Source organism: Rhea americana, unplaced genomic scaffold (genome assembly GCF_003343005.1).
Source record: "Rhea americana isolate MKP2758 unplaced genomic scaffold, rheAme1 scaffold_92, whole genome shotgun sequence".
NCBI classification, from domain to species: Eukaryota; Metazoa; Chordata; class Aves; order Rheiformes; family Rheidae; genus Rhea; species Rhea americana.
In genome coordinates, this window is record NW_028187111.1 from 1,692,232 (window position 1) to 1,713,802 (window position 21,571).

The 21,571-nt window shown below is 38.8% G+C and overlaps 1 protein-coding gene across 2 annotated transcripts in view; it reads left to right on the forward strand.

Annotated features, from left to right (window-relative positions):
- MAN1A2 (mannosidase alpha class 1A member 2) overlaps positions 1–21,571 on the forward strand; it is a 158,665-nt gene that overhangs the window by 130,988 nt on the left and 6,106 nt on the right. Inside the window, exons 10-12 of one of the 2 annotated variants that reach the window (XM_085324548.1) lie at positions 1,900–2,119; positions 11,002–11,174; positions 19,303–19,418. In XM_085324548.1, coding sequence (XP_085180674.1) covers positions 1,900–2,119; positions 11,002–11,174; positions 19,303–19,418 — 509 coding nt within the window. Of the gene's footprint in view, positions 1–1,899; positions 2,120–11,001; positions 11,175–12,437; positions 12,989–19,302; positions 19,419–21,571 lie in introns of those variants that run through there. The other variant, XM_085324549.1, reaches the window with a different exon arrangement.

Sequence of the window (21,571 nt, forward strand, 5' to 3'; positions counted from 1 at the left end):
AGCCCTTCCCTGCCTACACAGCTGAGGTGTGTTCTCCTCATTACAGGTGTGTTCCCCTCATTACAACCATTACAACCATTCAGAAAAGTTGCTGCAAGCACTGCAGTATCTAAAGTCAGGGACCTATTCAGAAAACAAATTACACACGGGACTRTTTCAAGTTATGATTTATGTCATCGTCTTCCTGGATTCCTAGATGAGACTTCTGATCCTAAGAATTTTGCCTTTTCTAGCTATGCTTTCAAGAATTATGTTTGCTTAAAAAAAAAGTTAAGTCGGTATAGAGTGTTCAAGGAAACTAGGGAAGGATGTCAGATGTTATTTCAGTACCTGGATTAGAGGACTTTCCTGTTATCAAATGCAGCTGGGTTCAATTAAGCCACCTTATCAGCCTTACATTACCACAGCACCAGCTTAAAAAAAAGAAAACACATTAACCTGAAAAACTAACTACTGTCACAGAAAAGCTCTGAGYTTTTCATTTGTCCATTTCATTGTCATGAAGACAAAAGAGAGTTCCAGTTTTTTATTTAGAAGGAGAAACTGTTTCACTGCCAATTTTAAATGTGAATTATAAGTTGCAAACAGACTAATTTACATATTACTTGAGTCTATATTGTAGCCAATTGTGTAGTTAGCAAAGATAAAACTATCTGCACAGATGTGACTGCCCCATCCTAGATAACTGCTGTGGTTATGCAAGATTCCCTGACTAGATGTTCTCAGTATACCTACGTTTAGTGCCAGATACGACGGCTGTGCATCTTCTGTTCTGGGGTGCAATTTGTTGTGGGCACATGAAAAATAATGGAGAGGAGCAGTAATTCACTTCTGTAATAGATCTTGCAGATGGGAAAGAGAATAGTAAATGCCATTTATCCCACTTTAATACTCAGTTCTCATCAACATTAGTGTACTCTGACCAGTAATAAGTCCTGCACTTTAAGGAAGGTTTGAATTCCTCAGATAGTTATGTGGTGAAGTACAAAAAAAAATTTCGAGAAAGAGGTTGGGAATAATGTCTCTGTGGTAAATATGATAATCATAATGGACTCAGACTGTAACAGGAAAGGTTCTAGTTACACAGCAGGAGAAACTATCTAATGCTAAAGATAGTACTACAATAAATCAGAAGAGGTTATGACCCTCTCTGTAAGAGGCTAAAGTAAATATGCTTTCTTCATATGGTTTGCCAACTTTGGAAAGATAGGTCAGCTGTTCTCCTTCCCAGTACTAGAAGAGTACCAGYTATACATCACAAGCAACAGCAGGTATTTGTGCAAATGCACAAAGAAAAAGTAGCAGTTACTTTACCTGTAAAATAATTGTACTTCTTATGCACAGTTGCTCTGACCCTTAGCCCTCCTTTGGCAGTGTGTAATAATAAAGCCGCTGGTGGCAGAAGTTAGAAAAAAGCTGGAGCATTTCTGTCTCATTCTGCTAAAGGCTGACTGAGCATACAGGTGCTGCCTTAACATATATTGTTGACCAGAAGTATCCAACATGGGTATATTTTCTGAGCATGCAGAGATAATACAGTAGAATAAATAGATACTTCTCAGAATAAATAGATACTTCTCAGAGTTAACATGCAGACAAACAGCTGTGTAAGCCATACAATATGTGCTTTGTAGCTGAATTCTTAGCTAAAATTCCAGTGTTATCTATGTTGTGACTTTCGTATAAAAGATCTCATTAGTATAGTTTAGCGGTTAAGGTATTTTTTGGGGTGCGTTGAAATTATTTTCATGTAGCTATTTGTTCCAGTGCCACTCAGAAGTGAATTTGTTAGAAAAAACTTCTTTTTGTTTTGRAAACAGTATTTTATTCTTTGAAGARGAGTTAACATGTAAGATTTGTTTCAAACRCTATTTAAAAGTTTTCTCAATCTTCTTGTAGGCCATAGAAAAACATCTCATCAGAAAGTCCAATGGAGGACTGACTTTCATTGGGGAATGGAAGAATGGGCACCTTGAAAGAAAGATGGGCCATTTGACCTGTTTTGCAGGGGGAATGTTTGCCCTTGGAGCAGATGGTTCCCGAGATGATAAAGCTGGACATTATTTGCAACTTGGAGCTGAAATTGCACATACGTGTCATGAATCATATGACAGGACAAGTAAGATACTTTGCTAATCTGGTTATTTCAATGATTGAAATACAGAAATTGGTGGAATTATTTAAAAGGTTTGTTATGGACCTATTTCTTGTCTCCCCTGTGCTGTTTTTATACGAGCATAATTTTCCTCAYTTACAAGTATTCTCTTCTGGTTTACATTATGATGAGTAGATGAAGAACTAGACTTTAAAGCTGCAAGTTTCTCAAGTTCACAKTTTTTTGGACAAGGCTTATTTTGTGTCTTTAGTAGTGACCTTGATGCATAAAGTTGGAGTGTGCTGATTCCATTTGTTGTGGCCACAAAGTCAGAAGGCAGTATTAAATCAGATGACTCTCAGACTAGTAAGCAGGAAGACCTTGAGGATTAGACTACAAGAAATAATGATTTTACCAGAAAAAAAGGTGAGAGCCATTTCTCCAATCTGAAAGTTCATGAGTTAGAAAACAGAGGAGGAGAAAGATCTGAAAATACTCTTTTATCATGGAATAGTGAGGCAATTAGATATGGCTTTGAAAAACATCAGTGCAGTCCTAATCTGTATCAGCTGAGAATTTTCAATMGCAATAATAGAATATTAACACTACCCTAGAAGACATGTATAATTTCTCATCCAGGATGCTGTGTGCTAATCTGAATTCCAAGCAGAATGAATACAGAGAAGGACCAAGGGAATGATTAAAGTAATAGAGCTTTTATTTTGTAGTGAGAAACAGAGAGAGGTTGGCCTACTCAGACTAGAAGAATAATACCCAAGAAGGGGATAAATTTGCTATTCATATCAGGGGGTAAACACTGAAGAAGAAATAGACTGTTTTAAGATAATAAACAGCARAGTTGTACCAAGAGCAAGAATTTGTAAGATAGCTGTGAATAAATGTACGTTGGAAATTGGAAATGACTTTGTGTAGCCATCAAAAAAGCGAGCTTCTGAAATAACTTTCTAGCAGAAATAGTGAGAGCTAAAACTTAAAGTAGTTTTAAGATAAGGATTCRTGTGTTTATGTAAGGATTGCATAATACCAGTGTAAAATTGCCTATAATTTTAAGGAATTAGGTTTGATGGTTTAGGAGGGATACTTTCAGCAGTACAGCAACAGCATAAAAAAGGGAGAAAAAATAGTATTAGGATGCTTTAAAAAAAAGATAGGGAATGATATTGCAACCGTTGTTGCATTGTGGAAAAACTACATTAAAACTTTCAGTTCAGACACTTAAGAAATACTAGATTTACTGTTGTTTATGCAGCTCTAATTTTAGTCATTTAGGTGTTTATTTATTCTGTACCCTGAATAATTCAAAAGCCAGTGGAATAAAAGTTTTGGTTACRTATTTAGTGACTGTATAATAACACACATATGCCACAAACAGACTGAAAGTTATACAGACAGCTCTAAATTGGGCATGTCCTAGTTTTCTTTTGCTCAGTCATGCAATCTCAGTAACATGGATTTGGGATTTTTTTTTTGTCTGAGATGATTTTTCAAAGAAAATAAAGAAGGGTGCAAAATATCAACCTCCTTGTTATGCATTAGCAGCAGGATTTGATGCAGAGTTTTGTGCTTAAGTGAGAGAGCTAGCTGATTGTAGAAAAAAGGCTGTCTTCCAGGAGAAGATAGTCATCTTGGTTCAGCTGCTAGATTTATGTTTCAGTCAGCAAAAGGGGAGAGCCTTGTCTTCTCACTCTCATATAGACTTGGGAGAACTTTTACCYCCTATGGTATCCCTAGAGGAGACAGCAAGATGCTTGGCTGGTGTTCAGGATAGGGAGCTCTCTTCAGGTAGAACAATCAATGCTGTCTTTTCCCTGGTCTTTCAAGRGTTACTCGTAATAAATACTAGTACAGACTTAAAATATTTTAGTGTCAAACTATTACTTTATGAAGCAACCTAAATTTCCTTAAGGGCTGAACATGAGAAAAGAAGAAATTGTTATTTTAATAGGTCGAGTTTCAACAAAATCAATATGAAATTTCACAGAACAAAAACACTTCTGGAAAAGAAGGGCATTATAGTGCCAAATGTTGGCAACCTGTTGCAAATACTGGAGGTATGAAGGCTGGTTTCAAAAAAGAAAAAAAAGAAAAAGAAAAAAAATTCTGTGTTACTGAGAGCATCAGGCAAACTAAATACTGGATTTGCTACTATTTCTTTTTTAGAATAACATTATCATATGTAACATGGAATAACATTTCCTGAAATTCTGGTTTTAAATCWTGCTTTCCGGTGGGCCAGGTTCTTGCAATCAGAAACTAACAGTTTTATGGCCAAGATTTCTGGATAATGTTATTTCAGAGGCATTTCACCGGAGTAACTTTGCTCTAGGCATATTTTACCAGTGTACCAGTAAAATGCTGTTGTCTTGCAGTGACAATCCACACATCTGTTCAGCATTAGAGGTGATTTTATGCCATGACGCTTGAGGCTTTATATACATATATATATATATTTTAAAGCATTAATGGCATCTGCTCAGGCTCTTCCCCCTCTCATATGTGATCTTATRTCTTAAGGCAAACTTAGTCACCTTGTATGCTGCAGAGCATTTGTGGTGGCTTTAGATTTCTTCAGCAAAACAARACTTATTTTATCAAGCAAATACAGTCCTTTCATTTGTTCTTATCTGTTTGCCTCTTTTCCTTGTTTACTTACCTTTGAGACTGCTRTTACCACAATCAGTGGTAGAAGTCATCTGCTGAAATATGATTGCCCAGACTGTCATCAGTTCTAAGACTATCTGTGTGGTCCTTTGGATGTCATTGCTTCTACTGATGGCCTCTGAGACTCTTGAGATGAGACAGACAGTAGTATGAATCCTTGTCCCCTCTCTGATCTATCCCTTGATGTCAAGCATTCTGTTGCCATATGGTTTGTTTCCTCAGCAGTGGATCTTGATCATGTTTAGGAGTAGTTGTCCCAGCAGGCAGTTAGACCCTCCTCCCCCAGCTGTGACAGGTGGAAAGAGCAGAGTGTACTGCAGGAATCCCCCACAAGTTTAACTGGGTTGTAGTGCTCCCAGCTATCTTCCAAAATGCTCCCCAACTCAGGTACTTCTTTTAGGGTCYCCAGACTCATGAAAGAAAGGTATGAATTTTGCCATAAATTATTTGGGGAGGTTTGAGGACCATCACTGCAAGTAAAAAGACATCCCTTTCTTTTTTCTCCCTTTTTTCTCCTTTTTTTTTTCCTTTTTTTCTCCCCTTTTCTCCCTTTTCTCTCCTTTTTTTCTCTTTTCTCCTCTTTTCTCCTCTTTTTTTTAACCTCTCTACTGGTGAAAAAATGTCATACACTGCCCTGTTTTTCCTTTCTTTCCATATTAGTAAAAGCAGCCTTTTTTCCATTTAATGAGCAAAAGTTGCCACATAGCTACAGATTTGCCCAGTGATGTTGTAGACTGATCTTACTTGTTTTAGTTTTGGCATCATTGGAACAACTGCTTTCTCCTCATATTTAGCGTATTCCTCCATCCCCTAGAGTGTGTATCAATATRTACTTGTGGGCTTTTTGAATGCTTATAGTGCCTCCTTGGGGCTTACTGAAGATTTTAGGACATTTCTCAACCTAATTTAAGGTGCGGTGCAAGTTAAAGCATGCCATCACCTTTTGCAAGGTTTGTTGTGGGGGTAACCCCATGTGAACTCTCCCAACCTGTGAATAAGGCCAGCCTCGTATCTGTGAGGCTACCTTACATGCCACAGCCTTCTGCACCTGCATGTCTTGCAAATCAAGCAAAGATACCCTGTCTCAGCTTACAAGACTCAATTTTTGCTTCATTACCCAGCCCCATTATTGTYGGTAGTTGCTGCTGCCTTAGGACCGGTCAGCATTAAGATGTAATTTTTTTTCGCAGGAGCAGATGTGGAGAAATGATGATAACCTATTTTGGAGTTCCATTTCATACATAAGCTCATTTCAGCTTGGTGATGTTGGAGATCATTGCAACTCTTCAGAGAGGAGAAAGACTTTGGTGTCTTGAATTTAAGGATACTTCATTCAACATCTCAGTTAAAACATCTAACAGGMGATAGTTACACTTTGTGGTAGACATAGACCAATTCTGGTTCAAAATGCAGTTTCTTGACTTGTGTACAGATTTTTTGATAAGAAACCTGGCCATGATAATAACCCAACTGAGGTGATGATATCTGCTTTTTCATTWCACAGATGGCTGATAAATTAATCGTAAGTTAAGCAAGTTAATCATTCCCTTTGGGTTAGCTTGGGCCTCTTTAACTGTGAACAGTCAAATTAAGTCTACGTCCTACAGCTTGCTGGCAGCAAATTCTGAAATCACTTCCAGACTTACCCTTGAGAGATAGATCTGGTTTTACAGAGGCTTTGCTCACATTATTTCACATTGTTTTCTCAARTGGGGCCCAAGTCTCATGGTCTAAATATACGTTGGTCTGCCTACGTGAAAGCCACCACCTACATGGCTTGTTTTATCTTAATCCTTCTAGATCTTGCTACATCATTTTTGTCCCCTTTCTCTTCAAATAGCRTTCTCTCAATACTTAAGTTAGTCGTTTTGTCTCTCATGATAATGCCTGCTCAACAGTGGTGGTTAGGTCTGAGAAGTGGCACAGTCATTGTGACCATTTTCTCTGTATTTCCATAGACATTATGTCTCAGTGATGATTAGCGTCACTGCCATATAATCAATAAGAGGCTTATGCAGGGGCACAATCAGTGTGAAACTGCTTTATTGATCATCTGATTCATATCAACATTCTCYAGGAATTTTTGAGAGACAACTTCATACTCCGGAGTTGTAGGTTGAAGAAGTGGCTGAGGATATTCTGAGAAGCTCAGGATCTCACATCTGTAGAAATGCCTACAGATTCTTTTCAAGGAGGAGATCAGCCTTGGGCTCCCTGTGGGATGCCTTCCTAATCCGCTGACTGGAAAAAGCTGGTGTTCTGGGGAAGGTGAAGGCAGAGGGTGCAGCATGATTCTGATCCAGCAGTCTGAGCAAGGGAACTCTGGTTGCAGGATCCATTGAGCTGATTGGCATGAGACCAGACCCCAAGGCTCTTCCCTTTCCAGGTGATTGTGAGTGCATGTGGCACCACTTGGAATCACTCAGAGTTCAAATGGGTGTGTTGACTGTCGAAGACAGAAAGCTTACCTGTAACCAGGAAACTCTTGTGATGTATGATTTCCATACATTACTGCTTCCTTTCTGCATTGCTTTTTTCTGTACTGTAACCTACTGATTAGATCATTGCTACAGTTATCTTAAGGCTCAGATCCTATGACAGAAGATTTTGAGGTTTCTCTGTAGTTCAATGTACTATCAATTTGGAGAGAAGGTTGAGGGAACTGAAGATACGGGGTATGCTCTGATCTGCATGCCCGAGTACTGACACAGCACAAGAAGTCATAATGCTGTCAGTGGGCAATTGTAAGGCTAAAAGATTCTAGTTTTATGTACTTACAGTGCAAGGTTTCGCAAAATTTAAACTTGTGTGTAGATTGCACATCTTGGACTATTTTAGTTCCTGGGATACTCATTTTGAGTTTTATATGCTTAGTGTATACCAGTGTGAAACATGGCAAAGGCATAAAATAAAAGGCAATGTGAAATCCATGACTAGTAATGAAAAAATGGTAATGAGAAAAAGACACCCAATGAAATTGAAAGACTAGAAATACTACTAATAAATCAATCTGAAGAACTGGCTATCATAGAAGTTAGATTAATAAGAAAAATTATCTGTGTAGATGGCAGAATGTGCTGATTTACAGCACATAGCATTTTTAGTGAAATATACCAATCCTTATGCATAAGAATTTTTCCAGCCATTAGGTGATAGTATGTAAAATAAGTATCATCCACAGGCAAATTATTTTGTGATAGACGTTCCTGGCACATCTTTAAAGCTTCTGACAAGAACTATCATCAGAATCTGGATACAGTGTTAGCTGTTTCTATACATGTRACAATTCCAATGCAGAATAAAGCAAATTAATAAAATTTCAACTGAGATATTGTCAAGGTATGAGTAGATGCTGTCTCTGTCCCAAGACTCAGCAGCTGAATGGGCACAGATGATAGGAATAATTACTTGTTTTCCTAGGAAGTATAAAATGACCTTTTACATTGATGGAATGGTTTAGGGAGCCTCAAACAAAARTATCTTGGAGAGTCTCTTTCTCAAATTAGCTTGACCTGTATACTAATGATGTGCTGTGATTAATTTTGCGTCCCTGATTTCAGATAAACATTCAGTGAAAGTGTCACACTGCAGGGCTGGCCTGTCCTCTGACTGAGCCATCGTGTAATTTCTTGGTCTGCCAAACAACATTAGAAGTAGATGTAAGTAGTTAAAGATTTAATGCACCAGCAAGCTTCAAAGCAAAAGGAGTAGTAGTTTCTGTATGTGGTGCATCACCAGAACTTTCTGAAATACAGCTATTTTTATAGATAAGGATGCTCTAACTGACATGATTTACTTGATCTCTAAAAGGCTTTTTCAAAGGTCTTTGCCAAAGATTTTTAAGGGAAGCAAGCAACCATAGTGTATGAAGCAAGTATTTGCATGGACTTAAAAAAAAATTGGTTGTAATACAAGAAATAGAGTAGGCATAAATAGTCAGCTCTTACAATGGAAGATGGTTAACTAGTGGTGATTTCGTATATCCGTTTAGTATATTCAAAAATGACCAGGAAAAGGGCATGAACAGTGAGGTAAGTGTGCTACTGCTGATAGTAACAATAATAATAAAAAAAGACTAGTCAAGTTAGCGAAGATAAAGGAGAACTGAAAAATTTTGGAAAGACCTTAGGAGGTAGAGTAATTGAGCAATAAATTAGAAAATTAAATCCAGTGTAGTTAAAGTGAGACACCTGGGAAAAAATTATTCCTAACCTCACATATAAGATGATGAGCTCTTAACTGAGCATTACAGCTGAGGAAAGAGCTCTTGAGAWTGTGAGAATACCAGCTCAGTAGCAATCAGAAAAAAAAAGGGAGAAAAGAAAATAGAAGACATGATTATGTCACTGTATTAATCCATGGCTTACCCACACCTTCAGTGGTATGTTGGTCTTGGGCCTCCTATTTCAAAAAGGATATAGCAGAATTGGAAGAGCTGCAGARATACCTTAAAGATAAGGAGCAGCTTCTATTCAAGGAACATCTGAGTTGCCTAGTGTTCTTCTGTCTGGAAAAGGGTTGATTTAGATAGGGTACAACAGAAGTTTGCAAAGTCATAAAGGGACTGGAGAGAGTCAGTGGGAACCACTTGTTCACTCTCTTCTTAAACGTAAGAACTAGAGACTACTAGTCTAATAGGAACCAAGCTGAAAACAGAAAATAAATTTGTTGTGCACAGAAGAGGTAGTGGAGAGGTGGAACTCTTTACCAGCAGATATTTTGGATGCTTAAGGTTTGCACAGATTTAAGGAAATGCCAAATAAGTACTTGGAAATCTATTAAGAATTACTGACCATATAAAAATGTACGTCTAGTTTTGGAGAGCCCTTGAGTGAGTCTCCTTACTGGGAGACTAATGGAGAAGCTAGAAGGGTGTCATAGATGCTTATACTGTTCTTACTCTTCCCTAGACATCTAATTTTGACCGCTGTTAGGGAAATGATACTGAACCAGGCAGAACTTCCACTTGGCCCAATATGGGATTCTTATGTGGTGGAACTCTGAATCTGATCTCATTAATTTTGCTGTAAGATTTGTAAAAATTTTCAGTAAAACAGATTAAATGGCCTATTTTCAAATACACATTGTAGACATTTCCTGATGGAGTTTTCCTTACCAAGTGTGAGGCTGAAGCACAGCTTTTTGTGTTTCTCTGTTTATGTACAGAACCACTCTCCCTTGGAACAAAAAGAAAAAGGAACTTTTCTGGAGATTTTTTACTGGGGCACACAGTACACGATGCTCAAATTTTTTAATTGTAATATTCTAAGGTTCTCCTTTCAGACTCATGAGACTATGGTTAATTTGAGCCTCTAGCCCATAGGAAATATATGATTAATCTGTTTGATACTTTTCAAAGCTTAAGCACAACTTAAGAGTTCAAACCCTTAGAAATTCTCTGCCAAAGCAAAGGATTGGGTGCTGCTTTAGATAAGAGTGCATGATTTATGTGAAATCTGAAGAATAATATGTAGCTCTGTGATTAAAAATGTAAGTAAACTATCTCCATTCACTGGTTCGTCACATTATAGACAATATTTTTACAGATACTTCTTTTTTATACAAATAGTATGCCAGAGGCTGGTATAGTGCCATTGTAGCTTCCCTTAGGGCAGAAATCGTGAATCTCATAGTTCAGAGATTTTCAAGTCTGGCTAAGTTTTTGTTGCCTACTTTTATTTGACATTTTAATGTGACAATTTTACATTATGAAGCACATCAGTTGTGGTGAGCTAAGTTGATTTTCCTAAACCAAGAGAGTTTGGATGAAATGCAGGTTATTTAGGGTGGTGATACCTGTTCCTGTACTAAGATCTTTTCCCACTGTGCTGAGTGAGGTCAAAGGGTATTAAAACCTCTGCAGACCTTTTTGGATTTTTTTTCTTTTTGCTCATATAAGGAACTAACATCAGTCACTTTAATTTTGTCCTATAATTGAATGCATTAATATGTTTATATTCTTAGTATTTCATTAGTTTTCAAGAGGATTACTGTATTCCTGGCAAGATGGGTCATTTCTCACAGAAACTGGATTAATTATGAATAAGAAAATTTACAAGCCTCAACAACAGGGAATATTTGTGAGATAGCTTAAAGAAAAGCTAGTTTCTGCTTTCCTGACATGCTTAGGGTGCAACAGCCCTTTACCTCCCAGCTTCCCTTCCTTCAAAGATTTGTAAGGATTATATTTTTCTCTTTTTTTTCTATCTTTCTTTCCTCTGCAGCATTAAAGCTGGGTCCAGAAGCATTCAAATTTGACGGTGGCATAGAAGCGGTGGCAGTACGACAGAATGAAAAATATTACATCCTAAGACCAGAGGTGATTGAGACCTACTGGTATATGTGGAGATTCACACATGATCCCAAGTACAGGCAGTGGGGCTGGGAGGCAACACAGGTAACTATTAATTAGCCATCCATAAACTAATTGTATTTTTCTTTCCTTCTGTAGCCACTTTCATCCAGTGATACTGAAATACTTCAAATAATAATTGATTTTCATTAGCTCTGTAAACTAGGGTGTGGTTGGGGCTGAGGGCTCTTACTCCTGTTTTGTAACTGCTGAAACAGATGCACAGGTCAATGATGTGTTCTGCGTTATACAGCTGATGAGTTCAGGCCTGGAAATAACCACTAGTCATGGCTTCTACTGTAATCAGTAGTCCACAGCCCACAGAAAAGGTAATTTATCCTGGGAAATGAAAGGAAATTTTAATAACTTTGGTTAAGCATGTGTTTTAGCACTCAGTGTAGGTTAAAAGGCCTTGCCATTAGGTTGTCACTGTGTTTGCTGCTGAAACACAATTAGTGGGACAACTAGTCTTAATTTGCAAGACAATATAGTATATGCTTACATATATGCATTGGTATGCTCACTTTTGCTTATCCTAGCGGTGTCACTGTAAGGAAAAGTTTGCCAGGCAGTTTAGACTCAGTTTACTTAATTCTAATGAAAAAAATATAGCATCCCAGCAATTAGACCATGAAWGGCATAAAGGGAAGTAAATAAATAAGCATACGTAGGGCAGAATTAAAAAAAATGTTACTAGGACATTTGAGAGGTTATTGCTCTTCTGTATAGTTGCTCTGGTGGTTTTATATCTGGTCGTTATATATTTGAATCAAGTTCCTGAGTGTAAAAATGCTCTTGAGCTTTTCATGTTGGAAATGCTTGTACTGGTCTACGGAAGCTCAGATTCATTGTAGACCCTTTAACACAGATCTGTAATCTTGACTTTCCTTCATTCATCCTTTGTACATAGATGGATAGCTCCTTTGCCTGATATTTACAGATTATAGGCCATGTGAATAATTAGACTTCATTTTCATGTGAAAATATACTATTATATTCATAATTATATGTAATCTCAGAAAGATTTCCCATTTTCAATGCTTCCTAGGACTGAACTGTGAACCTTTTGAGGTCTCATGCTTCTCACTGCTTCCACCTGCTGGTCTGTACTAAGGCCATGCGAAACTATTTTGTGGGCCAGGCAGGTTTCTGCTCCTCTTCAAGATCTGAGCGGGCAAGGGACCACTGCAACTCCTCCACTTCCCAGCTGTAGATCCAGCAGTTTTTCATAATGCAACTCAAGCACTTTTGGAGTTGAGAATAAGCAGTAAAGATAACAAGACACTAATGATCTTTTTTTTACCACAGCCAGGCAAATGAGATGAGGGAAGAACAAGGGAAGAGGAGGATGAGAGCTTGGAGGAAATTTATTTTGTGGGCCAAAACCAGGGTGTTCAGTTTAGCTCCAGAGGCAAGAGACCCAGAAAAAGTTCTTGGAACCAGAAGAGATCTCTTGAGAAATCTGTGTTGATCATAGTGAAGATAATTAAGGCAGGCTTCCTGTTCCAAGTTCAGAACATTTAGTTCATCTCATCTACCCTTTCCATAGGGCAGTTACTGTTGTGTAGAAAAATCCGAATGTTAAAAGATGATGTCTTAGTCTTGGTTAAGATTTTGCCTTGTAGATCATACAAGTTTTTTTATATATTTTTAAATCAATTAATTGTTGTTTTGCAGAGGTTCTCCCTCTCCTACAAGTGTACTTCGGAATCCATTATTGCTATCTTGAAAATATCAAATATGAAAAGTAGTGGATTTAGTAACCACTGTTAACCACCATGCATACTGTTAATGCTTGCTAACCTAATACTAGCTCCTGTCAGAAACTCTTGCTCTCTTGCTAGATGATCTAGCTGAGACCAGGATTTGTTTCTTAGTTGTACTGCAGAGTATGTTTTTGAACAGTGTTTGGTTCATTTTTTTCCACCTGTCTTTATATCCTGTTCCCCATTAATGCTTTCAAACCAAACACTTCCCCCCAGCCCCCAACTTTTCCTGTATGTGGGTAGGATTTTATTTTATTTTATCCTATCATCAGCTTCTGTGGGAATAGTATAAATTAAACAGCCCATATTCTTAACCCTCTCTGTCTTTACAGAGTTCTTTTTCTATGTTTTTCCTCAATAAAGAGTTTCTTTATCCAACATACCCATTTCTTTTGGTAGTTTGTTCATTATTTAATTGATTTATGTTCAAGGATCACCTCTTCCAAGCTCAAGACAACAAACAGGAAATCAAGCAAAGGTGGCAGGAGGCCTGCATAGATGAACAAGGGGCTTGTGACTAAACTCAAGCATAACACAGAGGAAGTATTATGGTTAGAAGCAGGGACAGGTAGTCCAGGGGGAATAAAGAGGCACTCTCTGAGCCTGCAGGGATGAGATTAGGAGGGCTAAAGGCTATCACTTGAAACTGGCAAGGAATGTGAAAGGCAACAAGAAAGTCTTCTATAAGTACATAAACAGCCAAAGGAAGGCTGGGAAAGTGTGGGCCCACTGCCAAATGAGGCAGGGAGCTTGGTGACAAAGAGAGAAAATGCCTTCTTCACCTCAGTTTTTATTGGTAAGACCAACCCYCAGGAATCCTGGGCCCCAAAGGCAAGTGGGAAATGCTGGAGCAATAAAGATTTACCCATAGTGGAGGAGGATCACTTGAACTGTATGTACACAAGTGCTGAGGGAGCTTGCCAGGGTCCAGGGTCCCAATTATCTTCAAAAGGTGATGGTGATCAGGAGAGATTCCAGAGGACTGGAAGAGAGCAAATCTTACCCCTRTCTTTAAGAAGGGCAAGAAGGGAGATCCAGGGAACTGCCGGCCAGTCGGCATCCCTTTGATCCCTGTAAGGTGATGGAGCAACTAATCCTAGATAGTATTTTGAGACACACGAAGTGTGTGAAGGTGCTTGAGAGAAATCAGCATGGATTTATGAAGGGGAAATTGTGCTTAACCAACCTGATAGCCTTCTATGATGAGATGACTGGCTTGGTGGGTGAGGGGAGAGCAGTGGATGTCATTTGCCTTGACTTTAGGAAGACATTTGACACTTGTCTCTTACGCTGTCCTCACAGACAAGCCGATGAAGTGTGGGCTAGATCAGTGGTTAGTGAGGTGGACTGAAAACTGACTGAACTGCTGGGCTCAAAGGGTTGTGATCAGTGGCACAAAATCCAGCTGGAGGCCAGTCACTAGTAGTGTTCCCCAGGAGTCAGTACTGAGACCAGTGTTACTTAACCTTTTCGTTAATGACCTGGATGATGTGGCAAACGGGTACCCTCAGCAAGTTCGTTGATGATACAAAGCTAGGAGAAGTGCTGATGCACCAAATGGTTGTGCTGCTATTCAGAAGACTCTCAGCAGGTTTGAGAAATGGGCAGTGGGGAATCTCTTGAAATTCAGCAAAGGAAAGTTGGAGACCTGGAGAGGAATAAACCTATGCATTGGTACAGGTTGGGGGCCAACCAGCTCAAGAGCACCTTTGCAGAGAAGGACCTGGGATTCTGGTGGACAAGCTAAACATGGGCCAGCAATGTGCTGCATGGCAAAGGTGGTCTCTGGTATCCTGATTTGCATTAGGATGAGCATTGCTAGCAGGTCAAGGGAGGGGATCCTTCCCCTCTACTCAGCACTGGTGATGACAGATCTGGAGTACTCTGTCCAGTTCTGGGCTCCCCAATACAAGACGTGAAATGAGTCTCCTTCTATGGAGATATTCAAGGCCCGCCTGGATGCAACCCTGTCTAACGTGCTCTAGGTGACTAGGGGATTGGACTAGATGATCTCCCAACCTTACTGATTCTATGATTCTACCGGAGCAAGTCCAGCAAAAGGCCACAAAAATGATTAAGGGACTGCAACAGCTCTCATAATGAAAAGAGGCTTGAGAGAGCTGGCACTGTTTAGCCTGGAGAAGAGAAGGCTTAGGGGACCTTATCAATGTTTATAAACCTTGCAAGGGTGTAAAGACGATTGAGCCAGACTCTTATCAGTAGTACCCAGTGACAGAACAAGAAGCAGCAGGCACAAATTGAAACACAGCAAATTCCATCTGAACATAAGTAGTTGAACGCTGGAACAAAGTGCCCAGAGAGGTTGTGGTGCCTCCATCCTTGGAGATACTCAAAACCTGACTGGACACAGTCCTGGGCACCCTGCTGTGTGACCCTGCTTGAGATCCCTCTAGAGGTCCCTTCCAACACCAAATATTCTGTGATTCTGTGATTACCTGCAGTGGTAAAAATGTGTACTTTATTTCCCATTTGAATTTGTCCAGTTTTACTGGACAGTTTTACTGTCAACTACTACTTTGCTATGACTTCCTATTTCAAATTAAAATGTTTTTTATTACCCGTGTTTTCTACCCAAAGAGATTTTGTAGATTGTAATAAACTTACAACTCAGTCTTTTTAAGATACTAAACAAATTGTACTTCCACTGTAAAGCATTTTCTCCAAATGTCTGCACCTACCTCMGTTCTTCATCAACCTTCAAAAGGATTTTTTCCCTTTTTAGTGAAAAGGATTATTTTTGAAAAATAATTTCTAGAATGATGCATTCCAATCTTGACTTTTCCCACAGCCTTGTGCAAAAGTAAAACTATATCCCTGCTACTGTTCACTATTCCTATGCGTGTGCCTGCATTCTAGCAGGAACTCATACTGCGTTGTTTGTTATAGCCACTGAATTTTTACCTGTCTCTACCTTCCAGGCTAATCTTGCTCTGTAGTTACAAATCCTTTATTCCCTGATTTAGGGTTTTGTACCTGGCTGTATGAAAGTTATTTTGTTGGGACCTCAGTTACCATTGTTACCACTAGATAACCACTAGATCACACTGACTAATATAATTAGCTATTCACCTGGTTTTGTGTCATTTTTGTGCGCATCATTGCAATGGTTGGTAAAACTTTGAATTGTACAGGGCTTAGGACCACTCCCTGTGGATCTCTGTGAGAAGCAGCCATATTCAGTGATGATTTTACATTGCCAATTCCTTTTTAGAGCACTATCAGGCAGTTTTAAATTGAAATAACAATATTGATGTGGTATACTGCTGTTTTTTCTTATCAGAATGTCTTATGGTACCGTGTCAATTGCTTTAGAAACTTTTAAGTTTATTACACCTCTGCAGTTACCTTTATCTACTGATTTGTGTCTCTTCTCAAAGAATGAAATCAAACTTGCTAACAAGACCTTTTTTTCTATGTAACTGTACTGTTTGGTGTTAATTTCTTATTCTTTTATATTCTTCTTATATGTAAATGTTCCCATAGCTGTCTGGGACTGATACCAAGCATGCTAGCCTAAAATTATCCAATCAACCTGCCAGTGCTTCTTAATATTAACACTACCTTAATCCCCTTGCAGTCCTCTAGGACTTCCTGTATTCTGTGGTACAATAAAAATGAACATCATTTGGTCAAGGAAACAAGTATACAGCTCTTGGTTAAAGAGTAGCCAGATGGTGAATCAAATGCCTCTGCATCAAGTATTTTGAATGTTTTTATGCAGATGAAATGCTACATCTTTCAAACATCTTTTAAGTAGCTTGCCTACAGCGCCAGACTTTTCAGACAGTGTCTAAAATTCTGTACAACTCTGAAACAAAGGCATATTTATTTATCTGTACTTGCATGAATAGCTATACTGCAGTCTCTCAGTGGGATTTTTCCTCTACTGTTCATTACCACCTGGAGTGTCTAGATCGCTGATCAATTAGGATAAATCCTCTGCCTATTTTCAACTCCAGTCTAGCTTGAGTCTGTCTCCCCAAGGAGAAATTTCTGAAGATATAAGACTGCTTGGTGATTACAAGGTGGGGGGAAAGATCTATGCCAGTCATGCTCTTTCTTTCTTAAGAGTTCTAGGGCTGCTAGCTTCACCCGTGTTGCACTTCTCAGTTATGTGCGCATGAAACCTCTAGCATAGAGCAGCATCTCAGTGCTATACCTCATCTGCAGTCTCCAGAATAAGTGAGTCATGTCTCTTACACTGACTCAGGAAGTCAATTCTTGAGGAAAAAGAGGAGCAATGTCCTAACAGTGGTAGCATATTTTCCTTCTTTTCATCTGGCCACAATCACTAGCAGAGTTATTCTGCCTGTGCTGTGGCACACAGTGTGAGGGATGCTGAGTAGCTGACCAGTGAGACATCTGCAGGACCAGATCCTGTATGCTAGAAATACTGTTGGTCAGGATGGGTCAGATATACTTTTCCAGACTTTGGAGAAAATCAGATCAACTCAAATCCCAACATGTGGACAGTCCTCGTGCACCCCTAGCCTGCTCCCATTATCAGATCTGAAACTATTTCATCCAGACTCTTCCTTCTAGACTTCAGTTTCAAAAAAAAAAAAAAAAAAAAAAGTGTTTCCATCCAAACTTCGAGAAAGCTCTACTTGAGATAAGCAAATAGAGAAGACAGAGAAGACTTTACAACAAAAGACAGTTCCTTTCTTGGCATCAGCTCAGGCTCCAGAGCCACAGGCATTTCAGTAACATGCTTTTGCCAGCTTCTCTTCTGACTTCTTTAAAGATCTCAATCTTCGGAAATTCAAATGAACTTTGTACACTAAGCGTTATTCTTTGGTCTGTGCACTACCTTACATCTCCACAGAGTAAGAATATGTACATGGAGGAAGTTAGCTGTAGTACCTGGTGTGTTGTGACTTACTGTCCCAGTTACTTTGCTTATTTGCCTTTTCATTTTTTCTTCTAATTTCACCAATGGTATCTACCAGCATTTTTCATGCATGCCTCCAGTAGGAAATTGTCTTTTGTTTCTCTGTATTTCTTATGTACAGAGGCTTCAGCAAGGACCTTGAAGAGTTAATTTTGACTGAATTTTTCTCTGCATAAAAACAGAGATCATTCAAAATACAGTTGAGTATAACTAGCAGAAATCAGAATTAGCAGAATTCCAGGCCTAAAGCACCATGCAGCAAGAAACTTCATGCAGAYTAATGGGCCAAATCATAGATTACTCAACTACAGGTAGCTTGATGTTCAGTGGTTGATAATGACAGACATCCTGAGCCAAACAGTCCTTCATCACTGTGCCTTTTCTGTCCCTGCGTGAATCTATTAAAAGAGTTGGTGTTTGCAGAGGTGGAACTGCCAAAGCAGCAGGGAAGCATAAATAACCTGTGAATCATTTCAGGGTCATTGTTTGTGGACTGGTTCTGATAACCAAGATCCTTGTGTGCTGTAAGATTGTGCATGTGGGTAGAATGATGAAAGCTTAGACAAGAAGGGCTCTGAGTTGCTAATGCATTCTTTCCAATCCCCTCTTCCATTGTGCTTTTTGCAGTAGTATGTGGGATCTGACTAGCTCCCAACCTATGGGCATAATGGATGATTTGGGAATTCAGGACCCAGTGGACCCTTTCTGCATGGAAAGGGTCGAAAGGGTGAAAGTCTGTTGGCCCCTTTTCTCCCTGGTTTATGGATTTAGGCTGCATGCTTTAAAAATAAAGAGCTCCTCTGCAGTCCAACACACAAGCTGATTTGAGTTTCAACCTTATAAAGGGGAAACAGAGAATAGCACATGAAGGGGATGGAAATACAGGGAGAAAGCAAGAACTAGAAGAGTTTATAAGATGAAATCAACGGTCCTCAAAGATGAGTACAGCATTTTATCCCTGCTTTTAGTGAATTCCTACAACAGACCACTAGTCACAGAGTTCCTGCAGCTCTTCAGACTTTCAGCTGTAAAATCCATGGATATGTTTGTAATTTCCTGTGCTCCTCGTAGTAGATTGCATTAGTTGATTGACGGGTGATCTACTCAGTGTTATATATAAACAGCCATTTGAGCTCAGACCACAGGTCTACCGAGTTCGTGTCATGTCATCAATATCAATCAACAGTGAATACCTAGGAAAGAAAGTATTCTTCCCCAGCATACTGCCTGTAGCAGTTTACCAGATATGGTGTCTTTAACAGAGGTTTTACATCTGTATTTGTCCAATCTCCCCTATCTCCCCCTCCTTTTTTTTGTCAGCGTAAACTTTTAACATCCACAGCTTCCTCTTCACAACAGAGTTACGCAGCATGGGAAGAGCTATCTCCTTTTGTTTCTTATGAGCCTGTGTTGATCAAGCCTAATTCTTCCATGTTTCCAAATTTTGTTCTACAAATAAAATATTTCTCTTTTGTTTTATCCTTCCTCTTTACAGGCCATTGACAAGTATTGCCGAGTCAGCGGTGGCTTTTCTGGGGTCAAGGATGTCTATTCCTCATCTCCTGTATATGATGACGTACAGCAGAGCTTTTTCCTTGCTGAAACTTTGAAGTAAGCTGTCTTCACTCTTGCATCATCCTGCAGAAGCTAACTTCTAAGGTCTAGAAGAATATGTGGGCTTAACAAATAATCCGTTGTCTATCACAGTGGTTTGTTTTTTTTTTTTTTCCAACCTCAGGCTCTTAGGTCAGCCCATTTACCAGAAGAAAATATAAATAGGGTCTTATACAAGCATCTTATGTTGAGGGGGCTTTAGTTTTGAAGACCTGTTTCATTTCTGGCTTTACAACAGAGATGTTATCTCCTTCCAACAAATTTCCTTTGGAATTAAAAGGGAGTAAATGGGGAAAAAGGCATGGAACAAAAGCCCTCTGGATGATTTCTATGTGTTCATCCCACAACATATTTTTCAGATTTTTCTATTTTTTTAATGTAAGCCAGCATATCAGGCCTTTTATTTTAAAATCTTTATTATTATTATGCAATATATATTAATTTTTATTGTTTATTTATACAATTTTAATAATTTTATGATTTTATATGCTTCTGATTTAAAATTCTTTTTAATATTTCCGATTTAGTCAAACCTGTAGGATATATTTAGTCTGTCCTTTAGAGACCATTGCACTCTGTTGTATATTTTGTTCAAGGTGAAGCATTCCAAGTATTTGGTCTTCCACTACCTACCTTTCTTTGTGAACTGTGCAATTCTAGAAGAAAAACATCTGAATTCGTTATATTCCTTACCTCTTTTTTTCCTTCTTTATTGGTTTTTGGAGAATATTTTACTTAGTTAAGGCCATGGACAGAAGCCACTGTTGCCGGTGTGWATGAGGCTAAAGGCTGATGTTAGGAGACTTGGTTATTTTTTCTACTTACGTATCTGTGCTGCTTTCTGTCAGCATGTGATGGAAGAGATGATACATACGTTGTTGCACAAACCTGTCAGCTGTTAAGATTYATTAACATGCCCTTTCTATCTTTACGGCCTAGTGATATGAAGAGGAAACTGTTGTAACCATTTGGCASTTTAACATCACATACAGGTTTTTCAGAAATAGGCAGCTCTTCTATACAGCAGAAGAGTTTACAATATCAGATTTTGATGTTTTAGCTGCAACTGATGTCCAAAGATTAATTTTGGCTATTGGGAGCTCAAAATGCAAAGGGGAGAAATATGGTCCTGACAGCAGCAGCGCTGGTGCCTGCTCCAGGCAGCTCAACATATTTTACTGGCAAGGAGGAACTCTGAGTTCATTATGTGTAAGGGAGGATTTGGATAATTCTGTCCTTCTGTTGCCTCCTTTCTAGTTTCCTCCCAAATATTCACACTATCTTGTTTTCTAGTGTTACTATTGAACAAAGTAAGTCAGCCTCTGCTGCCTTCTATGCCATCTTCATTAATTTTATTTCACTTATTCCTCTGAATTTGTTTTCTGGAGCTGAAAAGCTATACTTCCAAAGAGAGAGGCAGCAGTATCAAACAGATAGTCAGAGAAGCAATACCTCCCAGGGAGCTGATTTGGTATGATACATTTCCCTATAAAAGCCAAATCAGAGAATGAAGGCTGCTCCTGTGGGACTTGTATGGTGACAGGAATGACTGTTGCACTATTGCCAGAATCTGTCTAGATCTTAAATGATCTCAAGGTGATCTTAAAACTCACTGACTGATCACACAGTATGTGGATATACTGTAGTGCCAGTATTATAATAGAAGGTCATTCTGAGGAGTAGCTCAAAAATGGTTTACTAGCGTTTGGTCTGGATCATTTTCCAGTTGTGGAGCAAAATGAAGTTTTGTTGGAGAGCTGGAGATAAGTTCTTTGAAGCTGATGGAATAGCCAAGCCAGGAACTGATATCATCTTGAAATAAAATAGAGGACATGAGAGCAAGATAGATCAAAGGGCTGTGAAAATAAGGACAGGAAGGCTGGGTTTGTTGCTAAGAAAGCAATGAAGATATCCTTCAGAAGAGGGATGTAAAAGTGTGTGTTACAGAATGTCCCCTGTGATCTTTTCCTATATTGATAGTAAATTCTGCATCTTCACTCCCCTCAAAAAGTTTACGTCTCTCCAAAATATGTATTATTGCTACTCAGATCACTGATTAATCAAAGATAAGATACTCAGGGTAAATTGTGAGATTGTGTGCAGTATGAGGCAAGACATAAGCAGGAAGGAACAAGATGTAGAAATAGCTC